General features: G+C 36.1%; 1 protein-coding gene across 1 annotated transcript in view; it reads left to right on the top strand.

Moving 5' to 3' along the window:
- The window catches only part of LOC121426932 (reversion-inducing cysteine-rich protein with Kazal motifs-like), a 104,079-nt gene that overhangs the window by 60,043 nt on the left and 26,760 nt on the right, over positions 1-17,276 (top strand). The window contains exon 5 of the mRNA XM_041623343.1: positions 15,951-16,036. Within this exon, the coding sequence (XP_041479277.1) occupies positions 15,951-16,036 (86 nt within the window). The remainder of the gene's footprint in view (positions 1-15,950; positions 16,037-17,276) is intronic.

Consider the following 17,276-nt stretch of genomic DNA (forward strand, 5'->3'; position numbering starts at 1 on the left):
CAAGATTGTGTAGAATTTTAGTTCCTCAACTTCTCTTTTTTCAAGCCGATTTGAATCCCCCAAGCCCAATGAAAGATTTAATTAATTTGATATTGCAAGGCACCTAAAGGCCCCCTCACACCTAACTGAATTGCCTGAAATATGCTTTGCGAAGGCTGGCGAAAGGCATTTAAAAAAACAAATTGTTTTCAATGGTAACTGATAGTAAATCATATTTACCCTTCATGTTTGGGTTCATGCACCTTCTGAACTAACAGCTGCGATTATTCAAATTTGCGCGGAAATTTTTAACATGTCTAAAATTTCCAGACGAATTGAAAAATCCAATTGGTCATCTGTCTGAATTCGCATCGCTCTTTTAGTCTGCGGTAATCGTTCGTTTATCGTTTGTGTGCTATTGTCATGCATAGTCCCTCATCGCGCTTTTGCCAAAGTGGACTGATCTTGAAAGAACCCTTAAGGAAGCAACATGATGACGCAAACGTACAAGAATGCCTGATCTATTCCCTCATCTTCGTTTCTAATCGCATGCCATATCAAACCATTGCTCACTGTTCATTTGTCTTTAGTTATATCAACCCTTCGCTCGCCTTTGGCTGCAATTTACTCAAAGAGGTGAGCTGAAAAATCAATATCCTCCGCACGTCATATTTATCCGTCGCTTACCGTTCGTTGATAAAATTCGACAATAGTTATTGATCACATGATTTGACGGAAATTTTATTTGAATTTGTTGAATTTGCGTACATCTCGTGCTTTTTTCCCATTTGTCACCCTTCGTCCGCCTACATTCGGTCGGGTGTGAGGGGCTTTAAACAGAACCAATGATCTGCTTTTTTGCAGGACAGTTCTTATGAATTTATTGGGATCATCTTACTGCATTCCTTCTAAGACCCCATGATCGAACCTTGAACAAAGGAACAAATTGCAAAGGTTTGTCTGCATCCATTTCCCTATCAGACAATCATGGCGGCCATTGTTCCGTGTCACCTTTTCTTGGGTTCGCTCCTGCCTCCCAGAAAGTGCCCCCAAATCTTGTCTTTTCAGATCAATCCTGTCAATAATGGGAGGGATTCTGAAAGGCATTTTTCCAGTGCTAGGAAGAATAGACGCTAACTATCTTGTCCAGCGGAAGTCAGGTTTCTGACAGTTTATTCAGTTTGAGAATTGATAAAAGTAGAGAACCAAGTCAGGTGTACATTGACAGGATTATAAAAGAAGATGATATCCTGCATCTTATAGTATTTAGTGTCTATTCTTTTTTGTCACTTGATATAAAAAGTAAGTTTTATCTTCCATCATTTGAAGATTTGCACTTTATATTATGTCAGTGATGGGATTGAGACCACCTCTTGTATGACAATGATGACCCGTGTTTTCCTTAGAGGGGGGGGGGGGCATGATGTTAGGGGAGGTTGGATCAGAATATTTCATATTTGTTCTCCATGTGAATGTTAGCACTTCATCCAATATTCACTTAGCTGTTCATATAGTTGTCACAAACTGAGTGGGATTCTCAACTATTTATGACAAAGGAAGAAATTTGCATTTTTTAGATTGTATATCATAGACATACACAGTCTTGTACAAAAATTAATGTCCAAGTTTCCACAAATTCAAAGATTTTACAAACATAATGATTCTTTATTAACATTATAAGTTGTGCTTACATGTTGGTGCATCATATTTCAATTATTGATAAGGTCATTCCTGACTACAAACAACATTGTGCCCCCCCCCATAGTGAGTTGCTGTAAATTATAGGCCTAAGTATTTTCCTTCATAGGGAGGTGTAAAAGCACCCTGGAAGACCAAAATAGCTATAAACATTCAAGAACACCCAAACATCCTATTTTGGAGGCCAGAGTCTGTTCCTTGGACTAGAGGTCAGCTAAGGTCAACTGTTGACCCTCTACTCTCAGGACATGGCCTCAGGGACCCAGGACCATGAAGATTTATGACTTGTTCCTGGAGAAGGGGCATGTTGTAACTAGTATGAGATGCACATGTAGAGTTTGGTACTTGTTTTCAGTTGACCCAAGTTACTTGGAGCCTGGACCTACTACAGGTCCATGCTTGGAGTATGTATAGTGGTGCACTCTTGTACAGGAGGCCTATACCTTGCTCTGGTAGTATATTTTAAGTCTTTATATGCCTATTTTTCATTCTACACAAGATTAATTCTGACATCATACACTAAAACTAAGGCATGAGGGAGTTTTAAGGACGGGCTATGCTGTTTCAACTTTTGATGTAGCCCTACTAATAGTGAAAATGATGAAGACGGTGGTGATGAGGATTAAGACATTTAAATATCAAAATGAATCTGCTCCATTTCAGAAGGAAACAATGAATTTCCTACAAGGCATATTTTACAGACACTGCCTCTCATTAAACCTTAAACCATAATGGCCCGTATTCTGAAGTCGGGTTTAATTAAACTCAGTTTTAAAGTTGTGGCTTAAGTATGGAAAGCCAAAAGTATCAAAAATTTTATAAGTTGTATGTTTCTTATATTTACTGTGCTCTTTCCTGATCCATCGATGGTGAAGACACTCATTTATTTATACTTCCTAGACAAATATAAATGATTTGAGAGCCGTATGAGCTGAAGTTTGATATCTCTATACTGTAAGTGATTATATAACAATTGGCTGTCCATACTTAAACCACAACTTTAAACCTGAGTTTAAGTTAAAGCCGACTTCAGAACACTGGCCAATATGTCTGGAGTCTTGTTTGCAAATGGCTGGGATGTTTCTAGCAATTTTAGGACAAAACTCCTTTACCCCTCTGTAGGCCCAATCTTTCCTCCTGATTGGTGTAAGAGCTATGATTCCTCCCAATATTGGAAGATGACAGCTAGGCCTGTCCGTTTGTTTACTCTTTGAGGAAATTCCTGACCATAAAATACTGTGGGTATGCATGCTCCATTATCTGATCATAAACAATTTGTAAATGGCTATATGTGACACCGTGAATCAAAGGCTCATTCACACAACAGGAAAATATGTCTTGTGCAAATACAATCAGATAATCAAAGAACAATATATTACCTGAGTGAAGGACTCCCTGAAAACTTTGGGGAAACATGAAAAATTAAGTCGATAAAAAGGGATAGGAATTGGAAGGTAACATCCCAATCGTCAAATTCAGCAAAAGAATAATGTGATATAAGAATGTAATTCTGAAGTGAAACTATGTTTAAAATGCTTGCCAACAAACTGTAAAATGAGCAGGTTCTTGAATTTGCTGATATCTAGTACAGCATTGTTAACATGAGGTCATGCCAGAAAACATTAAACGATCAATGTGATTTTTTAAAAGAAATATTTGTTTCAGTCCCTTGTTACAACTGTCATCATTTATAGATAATCATTAATAGTGTAGTATTTATTTTCCATTTAAAAACAAAAAAGACAAACAGATGGATAGCCCATATTCAGTTTTGTCAACATGAAAATACTGTTCTTACATGGGGTCCAAAAAGTAAACACATATGCACAGAGCATAACATATACACGAAGCATAACATGTACAGTAAATCAAACAAAATAACAAAAGTGATATAATATAAACTTGTTACTAATAGGAAAAGATTACAAAATTCAATCGTTTGGCAAGAATTTACACAAAATATTTTATATAATGAGTGAATTCTTTATATTGGTTAGATTAAAATAAAACATGATAGTTAACGTGTAAGGACAGCTCTGTAGTTAAACCTTTTTGTCATTTGATTTTACTCAGTTTTGATGAATATGAAAAAAAACTTAAAATGCTGGAGTCCTATCTAACAAAAAAAAACTTGAAAAGAAGTGGGTTTAGAGAATGAATTGGTTATTATTTGAAAGATATGCAAAATAAGAAATGAGGTTAATGGAGCAGATTTAGAATTTGTAAAATTATGGATTCTAATTTAAATACTTGAAATGGGTTAATCTAAAATGAAAACAATTTTCATGATAAGCTTGGGAGGAAAAGGCTTTAGGTGATCTTCAAAACAAGAACCAATTTTTGCTTTATTATAAAAGAAATAATATATATATGAAAATAGAAAGATAAGTGAATTTCAATAATCATAGTATAATTTTGTTTTGTGAAGTAAGGCTCAGTTGTTTAATAAACTGCCTATTGAAATCTATTTTACGGGGTTGAAAGAGGGGATTTACTCCATGAGGCTTTGCTTCATATAATGTATCTAGGTGGGCAGAATGTTATTTTGAAATAAGGGTAATCTTACATAATTATTGAACAAAATGCCATTAATCATTTGAGCCTTAGGCGCAAGATAATTCCCTTGCTAAACAGATTTTTTCCACATAATTTTCATTTCTCCGAAAAAATTCTATGTCTATTGGACAAATCAAACATAGCTGCGGTGTGCTGTGGATTTGCAATCATCTTCAATTCTAAATTATTTTACTTCACACATATGAAATAAATTTACGAGAGGGATTTTTCTCTTAGTGGCATTAATTCTTTTATTCTGTTATGAATGCCCATGTATATAAGCATTTTTATCTTGTTTTTTTTCTTTTTTTTCCTTACTTTTTTAGGGTTGGGATGGCACTTTTTAAATTTGTAATGGTTATTTTATTTGTAGACATCAGGCAGAATTGCCCCTTGCCAGGTGTATTCTTTTGCCTGGTTATTGGAATTAATGTTGGAATTTATGTGTAGTTGTTGCACAATATTAAAAGGACTAGATAAGAAATATTACAGGTGAATCACTTAAAGACTCTGAATTCTGCAGAGGGGGGGGGGGTGATAGTTTGAGATTAGAGGAATAGACTTCAAGGTTGGTGGGCTTGCTGAGATCCTGATGAAATACATCCCATCTTGGCGGTGACGGCCAAGTTCAGCTGACAGAGACAACTCGACTGCTCCAGATGAAATTGTCAGGTTGTGTATGTCAAGTCGTCTGCTAACCTCTCTGTGCACCGCATTCAAGGCATCTTCATATTAGAAGATGACCATTTTGTCGGAGTTTTCAGAAAAAGTGTATCGGAAAGCATCATTTTACAAAGGCTTTTCGTAATTGTTGATGGCGATTTGTTCCAGTTTTTTTGGGGGAACTGCTTGCTTCCATCTTTCTTCTTGTTTGTCTGCCTTGTCTTTCTGTCTGTTCATGTACTTCTGTTTAATACCTCTATGTCTTTGTGCCTGTCTGATTTGGATTGTCTATTGGTTCTGTATACCTCTCTGTTTGCTTTTATTTATTTTTGTTCGTTTCTTTTCTGACTTTCTTTCCTTTTGTAATTTGGTCTGCCTACTCCATGTGAACATATTTTTATTTTCATCTACATGTATATGTCTGTCTTTATCTAGTTCTTTCTTCAAGTTTCTTTGTCCCTTTTCAGTCTGTCTGTATGTTTGTCTCTCTGTCCATCTACCTCAAAGCTTTTACTCCTTCATCCGTATAGTTCTGTCTGATCGTATGAATATTATTCCGTTTGTCTGTTTGTCTCTGCTTTCCTGAAAGCTATTTCAGACCAATCAGTTGCTTATTGATGATGTGGACGCTCATCATTTCTGCAATGTCAAGGGTGGTGGCAGTTTGGAACAAACACAACACCAATGACATTACCAGTTACCCATCAATTTAAAGGCAAACCTTGCTTGGCACATTACACATAACAAAAAAATACATACTCAGTTTAAGCAATTTATTTGGGTGAATGTAAACTATTCTAAAGAATAAAATGGTCATGTTATTACCTTTGCTGATTATTTGAATACATTTCTATATTTGCCATGAATCCATTTTGTGACAGTTTCTGTTTTTTTAAATTTTAGTATGAGTTTATTCTCACATGATACAGTCATTCATATAGCTCCCCCACCCTTTTTGGGGGATGTGATGGGATACTCTTTATGGTTGTTGAAAAAAAATGACAACTAAAAATGTAAAGTATTTTAACATCTGCAGCTCTTCTGATATTATCTTTAGCCTATTAGTTGAATGATTTTATTATTGGAAACTATACAGGTATATGTATGTACTCTTTTCATGAGACATCACTGAATCTCTGAACAAGTAATCTGTTGACTTATAGTGAGAATGTGGAAATGGCACTTATTTGGATGATTTTTCATTTGACTTGGGCAGATTTCATTATACCATTAATATGAAAATAAATGCTATAATGGAAATATTCCAGTTGGTATTGTAATACCAGAAAATAACTGAACTTGGGAACATGTTGGTATGCCTGATCATGAAGTATGAATTTCTTTTGAGATATGCTGTCATGGAATGAATGATTCAATTACCACTGGTTCAAAGTTCTGTTCAATGATAGAATGAGCTGTGCGGTAAAACAGGTTTTATGTCAAGTTTTTGAAAAAGAATCCGGCAACGAAATTGAATTTCTGATAAAATTCATTCATGTAATGCCGTTGCAAGGCTATGCCATGGACATGGATCTGTGTATTCTTGGCTCATGGGGTGTACAGGCTAGCTGAGGGTAAATGCATCGTCTTTCAACCAATGAAATTAGCTACCTAGAAAATTCTGGCAGGTTTGGAGGCGCGTTGACTGACACGCTGGTAGTCCGGTGTGCCGACGAGGCGGCTTGCGGGGCAACCATCACTCCTCGTCTCCAGCGCCGTTCCAATCGCTGCAACAGATATCCTTATTCACACTCCTAGACTCAAACCCTGATTCCGCTGCCGATCTAATCCAATTGAATTCGGCCTCCAATTTTTGGCCGGTGGAGGTTGGGAAGGGTTCTTTTTTACGGGAGGTCGGGGGAAGGCTGCGGTATCCAAGTTTGACACTAATTCGCGGGGATGAAAATCCTATATGTGGCAAGAGTTATTGTGAAACTTGAGATGGTGCTAAAAGGCGGAGACCGATGAAGGTGGAGAATGGAGGATAGTTTGGTAGTGATTTGGTTCTTGTTGTCGATAGAGATGTCAGAGTAGACTATCTTACTTGTACCTACCATTATGCTTAGTTTTAGGGATGATATTATACTGTTTTGCAATGTTATATTCATGATTACTACTAGTAAATAGTAATCATGTTTAGAACAAGCATTTATCCAGTTTTATTAAAACATTTAATTCAGTTCTTGATGGCTTTAATTTTCGAATGCATCAAGACTTTTCTATGCAGACAATTATCATATTCCATTTGCAGTTTTGTATCTTTGTTTTTCTGTTTGAATAGTTGTAATAACTGAAGCAAAAATCTGTAATGAGTATGTCGAAATGAAAGAGAAAGAAAATAAAAGGTGTTTTGGAGAAACACAGAAGGCAAGAAGGTTTTTAGGAAAGATGATGACTGTATATGGAGAAAGATCAGCCGAGAGGGAAAGATAAAGAGAGAGAAAGGGGTAGAAAAAGGGAGGAAGATGAAGAGAAAACTGTGTGATTGCTTATAATATGTCAGTTCATGACTGATATATAGACAGATGAAGATGAAACTTATGACATGTAGAATAGAAGATGAATTCTCCCTAAAAAGATTGCCAATATCTAGTATTACAACTGATTGAAAGTGGCATGCTCCTGGCGGTCTAGTTCCACTTTTCCATCATCACTCTCTCTCACTCTCATCCTCATTTTTTCTTGAATCTCATTTTTTCTCTATGGTTTTTCCCATCCTTTCTCCCACTTTCTCTGCCTACTTCAGGCATCATTCCAGGGTTGCATGCAATCAACAATTTCCCCCAAAAAATCAAAGTTTTCAAAGACGTGTCATTTAAAACACAACTTTTTTGTTAGTTCTAGAAAAATACGTCATTAAAATGTGATTCTGCAGAAGCCCCCTCTCTTGTTTCCTCTATCTTCCTCTCTCTCACTCTCTCTCCCACTCTCCCACTCTCTCTCCCTCTCATCTTCCGCTATGACAGGGGATTGTCAGAGTGTAAACAAAGGTCATAGGATTCATCCAGATCTTGGTAGACATATCTTGACAGCTCCTAGGATCTAGCTGTCACCTTGTTTAGAATTCCTCCATATTATGTTCTTCTCTTTCTCTTTGGAAACCCTTGTACCTGACTCAGTGCTTTCCTTTTGTCTACAGTTCAAGATTGTTTACAGACACCCTATCACTCTTCGAATCCTCTCAGTCAGTTTTTTGTCCCATTTTTAATGGGGGGGGGGTGTCCTTGATGTGAAAGAGTGAGAGGAGTGGTTGCAATGTTCAGTCTTGAAACTTGATTTTGTAAAAATTGAACTTCCAGTTCCCTGTTTCTTTCAAATTTTTTTCCCCTGCCCCTGACTGTTGCAGCAAGGTTTCCTTGAAGGTAATCTCTGACATCACTTCTGATGGGTGAAGAAAGAGTGAAAAGCACTCTTAAAAATTTTTTTATTGGGTTTTCATAATTTTGTATAACAAATCACATACAGTTAATAAAAGTGATTTAAAATATAACAGAATAAATAAATAAGAAAAGAAAAAACAGCATACACACTAGTTTACATTAGAAGAAGTACAGCTTATCAACCGATAATGATTGACAAAGCACTCACTTTTTGTTATGTTGAGAGAATACTCTAAAATGATAACTCAAATGTAAGTTATTTATGACATCGCTGCAGAGAAAGTGAAAGAGTGAAATTTCACTCTCTTTTGATGTCTCTTCAGAGAGACTGTATCGTGAATCATAATACACTCCAAAACAAGTGAATTTTTAACTCTTCTTTGGAGGGAGTGGAAAAAGAGTGAATATTCACTGTTTCAAAGAGAGTCATCTATTGATGGAGAAAGAAAGTCCACTTTGATAGCGATAATGATAAGCATTCAAGGAATTTCTTCCTACCAGGAACCCATTTACTTCACCTGGGTGGAGAATGGCTTTTATAGAAGAATACCTTCCCACAAATAAATACCTATCTCTCTATCTTCCTCCCCCATCCCCTCCCCCATTTAGTCTTCCGTGAACATGTCTCTGTCATAATGTAGAATGAGGTAGCACTAATAAACAGTATTAAAGGATAATAAACCCTGTCATCATGGAGAGACCAAAGTCACGGCCATCCTCCTGGCTGGCTCAAAGTCTCACCAGCCTAACTCATCAACTTGGGAACAGTTTTTCCATCACAATTCAAGATCCATTTTACCAGCATTATCATCCCTCCACCCTTTCACAATCAAGAGATACAAATCCCTTTCACATTTGGGAGTTAATTTTATCTCTTTAATGTTGTTGATAATTTCACAGGTAAGAACCTAACTGCCTCAATAAATTTTGAATTTAAGAGTTAATTGTGGTTTCTTCTATCTCTTATCATTTTCAAATGAAATATTCATCTTGATATCAAGATTATATGAATCAATTGTTAGAAATCATTGGTAAAATAAAACTTTTAAATGTCATTGGAATTGGATAAGAGAAAGGCATAAATGTGACAGCTATAATTTTGAAGCCCCCCCCCCCCCCCGGCTTCCAGAAAGTACTTATAAGTGAGCTGAATTATTGACCCACCATTACATTTTATGAAATTACATGTACAAATATTTCAATTATCCACTCCAAGAAATTGGTTACTCCAAGTATTAATGTTTGAAATTAAGAACGTCGAACATACATTTGATATTTCAGAATCTAGTTTGATACAAGGTTGCATGAGTTGTTTTGTTCCATATTTCTACATTAAATGACTAATGGGCTTAGCAGCAAGTAGACAAAATGATTAATTTTACCAGTTTATACGAGAATGGGATAAGAACAAGTGTTTTTAGACCAAATTGGTATCATACCAAACTTTTATGAGACCAAATGGGAAGAGACCAAATGACAATTCGCATTAAAATCACATGACTGCATTAGAATGATAATGAAAAATGGCTTGCGAGAGTTCACTAGCACACATCACGATTTGGACAAGTGATGTAAGTGGAATCCTGAGATCTCAAATCAAATCGTCTTACAGAAATAAAGATGTTTTGTTCAAGATAATAAAACGCAACCAGACCTCCCAGTTTTGCTTTTGCAAACAGATGTAAATCTTTTTAATGAGTTGAGTGTTCAGTTGTCATTTTGTCTATTTTATCTGGGGGAAGCTTTCAGGATGGTAGATATGTTATCAATCTCTCTTTTATTGTCCCAACTATAATTGACTGACAGTATATTTTATCTATTTCAAGTGGGACAAAATAGGAAATTAAGTAAGCTATTGGTCATCACCCACACAAACCATCTGGTTTGAGCTAGAGTAAGGTCAATCCAGAGTCCTTTATTACAAGTTTGCAATCAATTGTAAACTTAAAAATGCATAAGATCTGATTGGCTATTGGTCAATGTTTTAAACAAAATGCAGATACAGCAGTCATGTTGATTGGTCATTGTCATTTTATGATTGATTTCACTTGTAAACCTGTGTGTTAAGAGGCCTCATACACTGTAAAAACTATGGTGTTAAAACTGAAACCAATTGGTGTTAATAGATGACCACACCCTGAGGTGTTAAGATTACACCCTCAAATGTAACACCAAAGAGTGTAAATATAACAACAAAAGGTGTTGTAATAACACCTATAGGTGTCAATCTAACACCACCAATTTATCACCAGTGTAAAATAACTGGTGTGGTCCTCTATATACACTGGTTAACACCACAGTTTTTGCTGTGTACAGGTTAAGTTCCAGCACTTATCCAAAAGACCCTCTTCCAGTAATCTACAGGTTTTTGTGTCACTGTGAATATTAAAAAATTAATCCATTATTCATGATATATCCTCATTTTGTTGAGCAAATTTTGTCAGTTTATTTTGAAATGAGAAAAGGAGCAACTACATTTTGAACAACACACTTCAAAATCTTGATTTTCCTAAAAATATGTAGAGCACTTAACCCCAAAATGTGATAGTAGAAACACACTAAATAACTGTAGGAAAATCAGTGAGAAACAGCACTTTTTTTTACTTTTACTTTTTTCTAACTTTTCCCAAATCACATAATTGCATTATTATATATAGGCTATATATAGTTATAAATGCAAAATTTCTTATCTCAATCACTCATGGGTATCATGTGAAAACTACTTTCTTTCAAAGGATAGTAACGAATATGAGAGAATTATATTGCTTTTGTTGATATTTTGAGTACCGCTATGTAGGGTAATGCGACAATGGATAATTATCTGTATTAAGTATCATAATGATGGAAAATGATGCAGTACTTGGGAAATAAGTGGAAGGTTTTGTCACCATGGCAACCATTGCCTTATATTCATTCCATCAAATCAACACTTTTAACGAAGCCATTATCTTTAGCCCCAAATATGGCTCATTATCATACTTCTTGATGCATTTTTTCTGGGTTAATATTTCCTGTTAGATTTGGGAATAGTGCTAGCATTTTCTTTTGGCCAAGAAAGCTTGGCATTAGAATGCGAGACCCATCAATATGCTAATTTTATTTTTCACAGTGGATCTGATTGCTTTACTCCCATTTTTTTTACAAGATAATAAGATGAAAGCTCTTCATTACCATATTTTCATGATCTTAGAGGAGGCAATTGTACCATTTTTATGTAGGTCCGATTTAGCATTTGAAAGGATATTACTTTAGAGCTTTGTTTACTACACTTCACTGTATAGGTCCTAATATCTAAGTACATATTACTCTTTGTATATTTTGATAAAATAGAAAGGAAATCAATAAAAAATATATATTTGGAATAAAAGGAGTTAGTCACATTTGCAACCCGGCGACCGTACGGCGAGTAAAAAACAGCTGGTTTATTCTTTTTTATTCAAACCACCTTTATATAACTGGTACAAAAAGGGTTGTTTTCGACTTGCTGTACAGCCGATGTAGAGAAAATGTGACTGATGTATTAGTCCATGCATCCTTGAGTGATCCCTGTCACTCCAAAACAAGTTAAAGGAATTACATTTTCAATCCAATTTCACTCTAAATTAACTCGTAAATTCACCTTTGAAGTAATTCACTTTTGATAGAATAAAGATTTTTTCACTACTACATTTCACAGAATCTCACAAAGATGTTCCTGTAAGATAAGCTTGTTTTCACTCATACATCTTGAAGATTGTCTCTCTAACTTAACCTTTGAAAAAAAAATCACTCTGAGTAAATTACCATGTTCAAGAGAGCTCTGCCCTATAACTGTTCACTGTCCCAGTTTCATCCCCCTATCTCTCAATCCTGCTTTCATTTTCATTTTAAAACCTGTCCATCAATCATCCTGGGATTTTGTAGATAAAATTCATTTCTCTTTCATTTTTCTTAACTGTCTGTTATATCCCATCTTATTCCAAGTTCAAGAAGAATCCTCGTGTCATAGCCCCCAAAGATGCGTCAATGTAAACATCATAAAACAAACTTCCCAAACTTGTCATGTCTGCAGTACAAGAGAATGTCGGAGCCCAGTTCAATCTATAAGGGCTTGGCCTAACTGGCCTGTACAAAGCTTGCATGAAGAATGATTTTTTTTCTTTGGAGGAGGAAGCGCAGATTCTAGTGAAACAAAATTGATGAAAATGAACGTCAAATGAGGGACATGATTGGAAAGAAATGGAATGATATAATCCTTAGTGAAAATTAAACGGATGCCCTATCATCACATTTGTAAAGGAAGTTTTCATGTGGCTTTTTCAAAAGAATGATAAAAACATTACTGAGAGAGAGCACTAAATGTTTTCCCAATGTAATTGTCAAGTTTTCACAAAGAATCAAAAGAAAGATTTTAGAATATTGGAAAGTTGTATGATGCTATAACATAATCCAAATTTCAAACTATTGAACCTTTGTTAAAGTTTTAATCTGGTATTGGTGAAGAGACGGTAGGTTAATAGGTTGGTTAAAATTCTCAAAGTGTAGGGGGGGTCTTTACTAGGCCCATGAAAGAATAGGGTTATCTATCTTTGATATGATTTATGGCAGGCCATTAGGTCTTGGGATTCAGGAGGTTTATGATTTATTTATCAGCATTACTTTGTCGGATGATTGATATATCTGTTAGTTTTTGTGCCAATCACTGAGTCTGGGTGAGTGTTCATAATGGTTACTTCATACTTCCCACAAATTTTGGATTGTTGATTTTTGTTTCAAAGTTGGTTGCTTGCATCATGATTCATTGCTTTCTTTTGTCTATTATGTCTATTTCCTATTTCTTTTTCCTGCTTGAAGGTGATGTTGTAAGTGTGCATCTCAATTAGAAGCATCAACTTTAAGAAGACCAGTTACATTGTATAAATGAATCAGACTGCAGAAATATGATGTCAGTGTAGAATCTTTTTGTTAGGTATATTTATAGCCCCAGCTAGAAAATACAATGAAAACTAACTCCTGAACCAAATTATTCTGTTTAGAATGTCTAGTTTAATTACTTTGTTCCATCCATCATTTTTTCTCCATTCTTGTTGCTCCATCTTATTCCCTAAGAAATTGTAGCAAGATTTGTGGAAGATTTCATCTTTGTCTTAGAAAAATGTCATCACTTTACTTTCCAACATTCCTCTTTGATTTCGTAATATTTCCAAAGCAGTTGAAAAATACCAAACCAATTCTTCCCTGAGTCACATTCTGAGAGAAGTTGTTTGTGCTGTCACGCCATGACGATGCCGGGTTTACATGAGGTCGCGGGAACCGTCAGGCATCCTTGGAAATGAACTTGCGGCCGACTTGACTCCACCCGTCTTCCAACCGAACATGGCAGTCAACAGTTAGGTCCCCCGAGTTCCAATTATCCTCATTAAATGGAGAAATGTTTCTGGGAGCCTTCCCTATGATTGACACTCCGTATACAAAGGTCGTATCTGGTTGATCGAGAACCTGGGATAGGATTTCATCTTTCTTAAACTTATCAAAATATGACCGAACGTCCCCGGTTTCTAAGGTCTAGGTATAGGCATAACTGAGCACCAGAAAAATTCCATTGTATTTTCACCTACTGCCACCGGTGATGCTGACATCATTTTCTCTCTTTCCCCCCAAGTGACAGATAATTCATCTTCATCATTCCGGAATCTTTTTGACCTTGCATCATAAATATAGATGATTTATTTTGTTTTTCGGGTAAATCTGTCAATTTCACTTTCTGTAATTGTACTTTATCTCTCAATGATCGCATCATCCATCTGTCTGCTTTTGACTTTTTCTTTGAAAATATGAAATATTTTTCTGTCATGTTTTCGAAAAAACAGTTTTGTTGGTCATTTTGTTTGTCTTGAAAGTTAGATTGCACTTTGTGGTTCGTATTTGAATTGAGATATTATTTCATAGCTATTGTCCATGTCATTGGTGTAATTCTGTAATTGAAAATGTAATAGTTGTTTTTTCTGATATACAGCATAAATTCAGAAGACCTGTAATAATAATGACCAATAGCATGCAAAGTTTATACTTTTTGGCTAACCACATTTAACTAAGATATGCATATGATGAAACTGGTATTCGGAATATTTCTTGTCTATATACAAATAAATTTGGTTTATAAGTATGTACAAAGTTGTCAGGATTTACTGGAAGATCTGTATTTTATTGTTGTTTGGCAATTGTAAAATGGATATTGAATTAAGAAAAATGCAGCACCTTTTTATCCGCTCCTTTTAGTGCTCATTCTGAGTGAATATAGGAAAACAGGAAACGATTACCCCAAGACATTTGTTTATACAATTATCACGGCATTCCTTTTGATATGAACAATTTCTCACATCAGGTTCATCTAACTTGGGTTAATCACATTAACATTCTCACTCTTATGGAAATTTAGCAAAAACTTAGCTGAACTCAAGTTTCTCAATAGGTGGTTTCAGACCGCCTCGAAGTTCGTCAGGTCCAGGTATTCTCTGATCGGGAAATTTACCCCGAACAGAAAATACCAGGTGTTTTGGTAATGTGAAAGCAAACTACGTGTAATTTTCTGAAAGAAAATACCCGCTAAATAGTAGGTACTTGGCGAAATTACGAGAACTTTCGTGGGGATTTTTCCAAGGTCGCAGGTATTTTGGCAATGTGAAAGCAAATTACGGGAACTTTTAGCCCAGCGTGTCATTGGGCGCGGTGGCGTGGGTGGCTGCTGGGCTAGTGATTTTGAATTTCGCACCTTGCCTGCTTATCGGACCATACTGCGCATGCTCGTAACTTCGGGAACTTATCCTGAAGGATGTGTTTCGGGGCGGTGTGAATGCATGAATAATTAACGGGTATTTTTTAGCCTTAAAAAGTTCTCGTAATTTAACAGGGATTCTTGTGATTGAGGCGGTTTGAAACCACCTTTTGAGTGGGTTTTTCATTCCAGGGTGCTTATTTCTTAGTCTTGCAGGCACAGACCCCTTTATTTTTTTATTTTTTTGGGGGGCATAGCAGAGCGAGAGGCGCCACTTTTCTGACGGTGGTGGCAACATTGAAATCTTAATGAAGGTTAAGTTTTTAAGATGTCATCAAAACTTTAGAAGTATATGGACCTAATTCATGAAACTTGGACATAAGGGTAACCAAGTATTGCTGAATATACTGCCCCCCCAAGTTTCAGGTCACATGACCAAGGTCAAAAGCGACTGAAAAGTCATTTAGGGTCAACCTTGGCCATGTTTGGGGTGTTTATGGAATTGTCATCATACTTGTTACTTTCGATTTTCATTTCATATTCAATTTCAAACAGTATTTCTTTTTTCTCAAACTAAAAGGAAAATATTTGAATATTTCTCATTCAGTTTTGAACTTGCATGTTGTGTAAATTGTGTATCCATCTGGGACACACATTTCTGTTCTTTAATGACCATGTGTGTCTTTTAATAGACATGTGGTTCACTGTGTGATATCAGTGGTGTCAGGGTTCAAGTCCGCGGGGAAGCTAAACCACAATTTCCTCTGTCTGGGTATCATAAATGAATTTTTAAAAATACATTACAGTCAGTATTACTAAATCATAATGTTTCTGTCATCAATGTTCCATTCTTTGCTGAAATGTCTTCAAAACATGATAATTAATTTATCACTTTCATTTTTCTATCTTTGTTTCTTCAGATATATGGCAGCAGGACACTGCATGGCCTGGTCATTGGTGCTGCCCGAACGCTATCTCTGGACGTTGCCGTGTTGCATGCTCACAGGTAAGCGTACATGTATTCGGTTACGCTGACGGAAGCTTGTATGAGATGACTGATATAGACATGACCAATAGGTATTTAGATGGAATGGAAATAGCCACACTGGAAATTAGCTCAAACCGTACATGGTCCAAGTGGTGATAGCCCCTGATTGTACCAGTGGCATTTAGACCAAAATAAATGGTTAAGTGACTCGGGGGGGGCCGCTGAACCGGGGGGGGGGGGGGGGGGGGGTGTCCTGAAAAGACTGTACAAAAACATAAAAATTGCTGCCGTTTGATTGTGATTTTTTTGTATGATCAGCCAACCCCCCCCCCCAAAAAAAAAAATCATTCGGCAGCCCCTGTGACTGAATGGAAAAATTGATCTCAATTATGTTTAATCATTGGTAAATGAGCAATTAGCCCCAATGGTTTAAATGAAATGTGACTAGAGTATATCGGATGTGAACATACTAGCATTAGACAAAGTTAGAATTGGACCAAATGGCGATTCACCCATCACTTCATGTTCTCAAATATGATAGCCTGCCCCCAACAAGCATATATGTTTGTCAAGAAGCTAGTGCCGTCTAGTGTTTTTCAAGACATTTCAACTCTCTGTAGATCAAGCCTGGTTTCCACAAGATAGTCCCCGAATGTAAATCATTGGTCGTAAATACATCAGGAATACTATTTTTCTATATTGGGCATCATCATTTCTTTATACTTCCAAAGCTCCAGCTTTTCTCCTCATATGTAAATCACAAATTTATTACCCTGCCTATAGAAATAGCTACAGTTTCTTGTTCTCTCCTGTGCCCTCTGAAAAAGGGTAGCCTTGTTCACATGAGACCATCAAATAAAAAGAATTGAATTAAAATGTCTTATGTCCCTGTGTCATAAACGTTGTCATGAGTAGCAAATGCTTCTGAGATTTGTACTTGGCCAATCAAACGGTAGGATTTCAGTTGTTTGTCGCTTTCCTTTGATTTCAAGTTTTGTGAAAGGAGGTTGAGGTAACTGGAAACAACTTTGTGCTCAATAAAGACTTGCATTCACATGGGGCTAGAGCCATTAAGCATTAATGTTTTGAACTGTACTCAAGGGATGGACAATTTGTGGAAAAGATAATCTTTTATGAGGCATTCTATGTTTAAATTATATTTATTTGAGTGCTTAATGTTCCCCCATGGTCACTGTTGCTTATAACCTACTTATTTTGCACAGAGACACAACACTGTATTTATATTTGTGATTTTGGT

This window comes from Lytechinus variegatus, chromosome 13 (genome assembly GCF_018143015.1).
Source record: "Lytechinus variegatus isolate NC3 chromosome 13, Lvar_3.0, whole genome shotgun sequence".
In the NCBI taxonomy this organism is placed as follows: Eukaryota; Metazoa; Echinodermata; class Echinoidea; order Temnopleuroida; family Toxopneustidae; genus Lytechinus; species Lytechinus variegatus.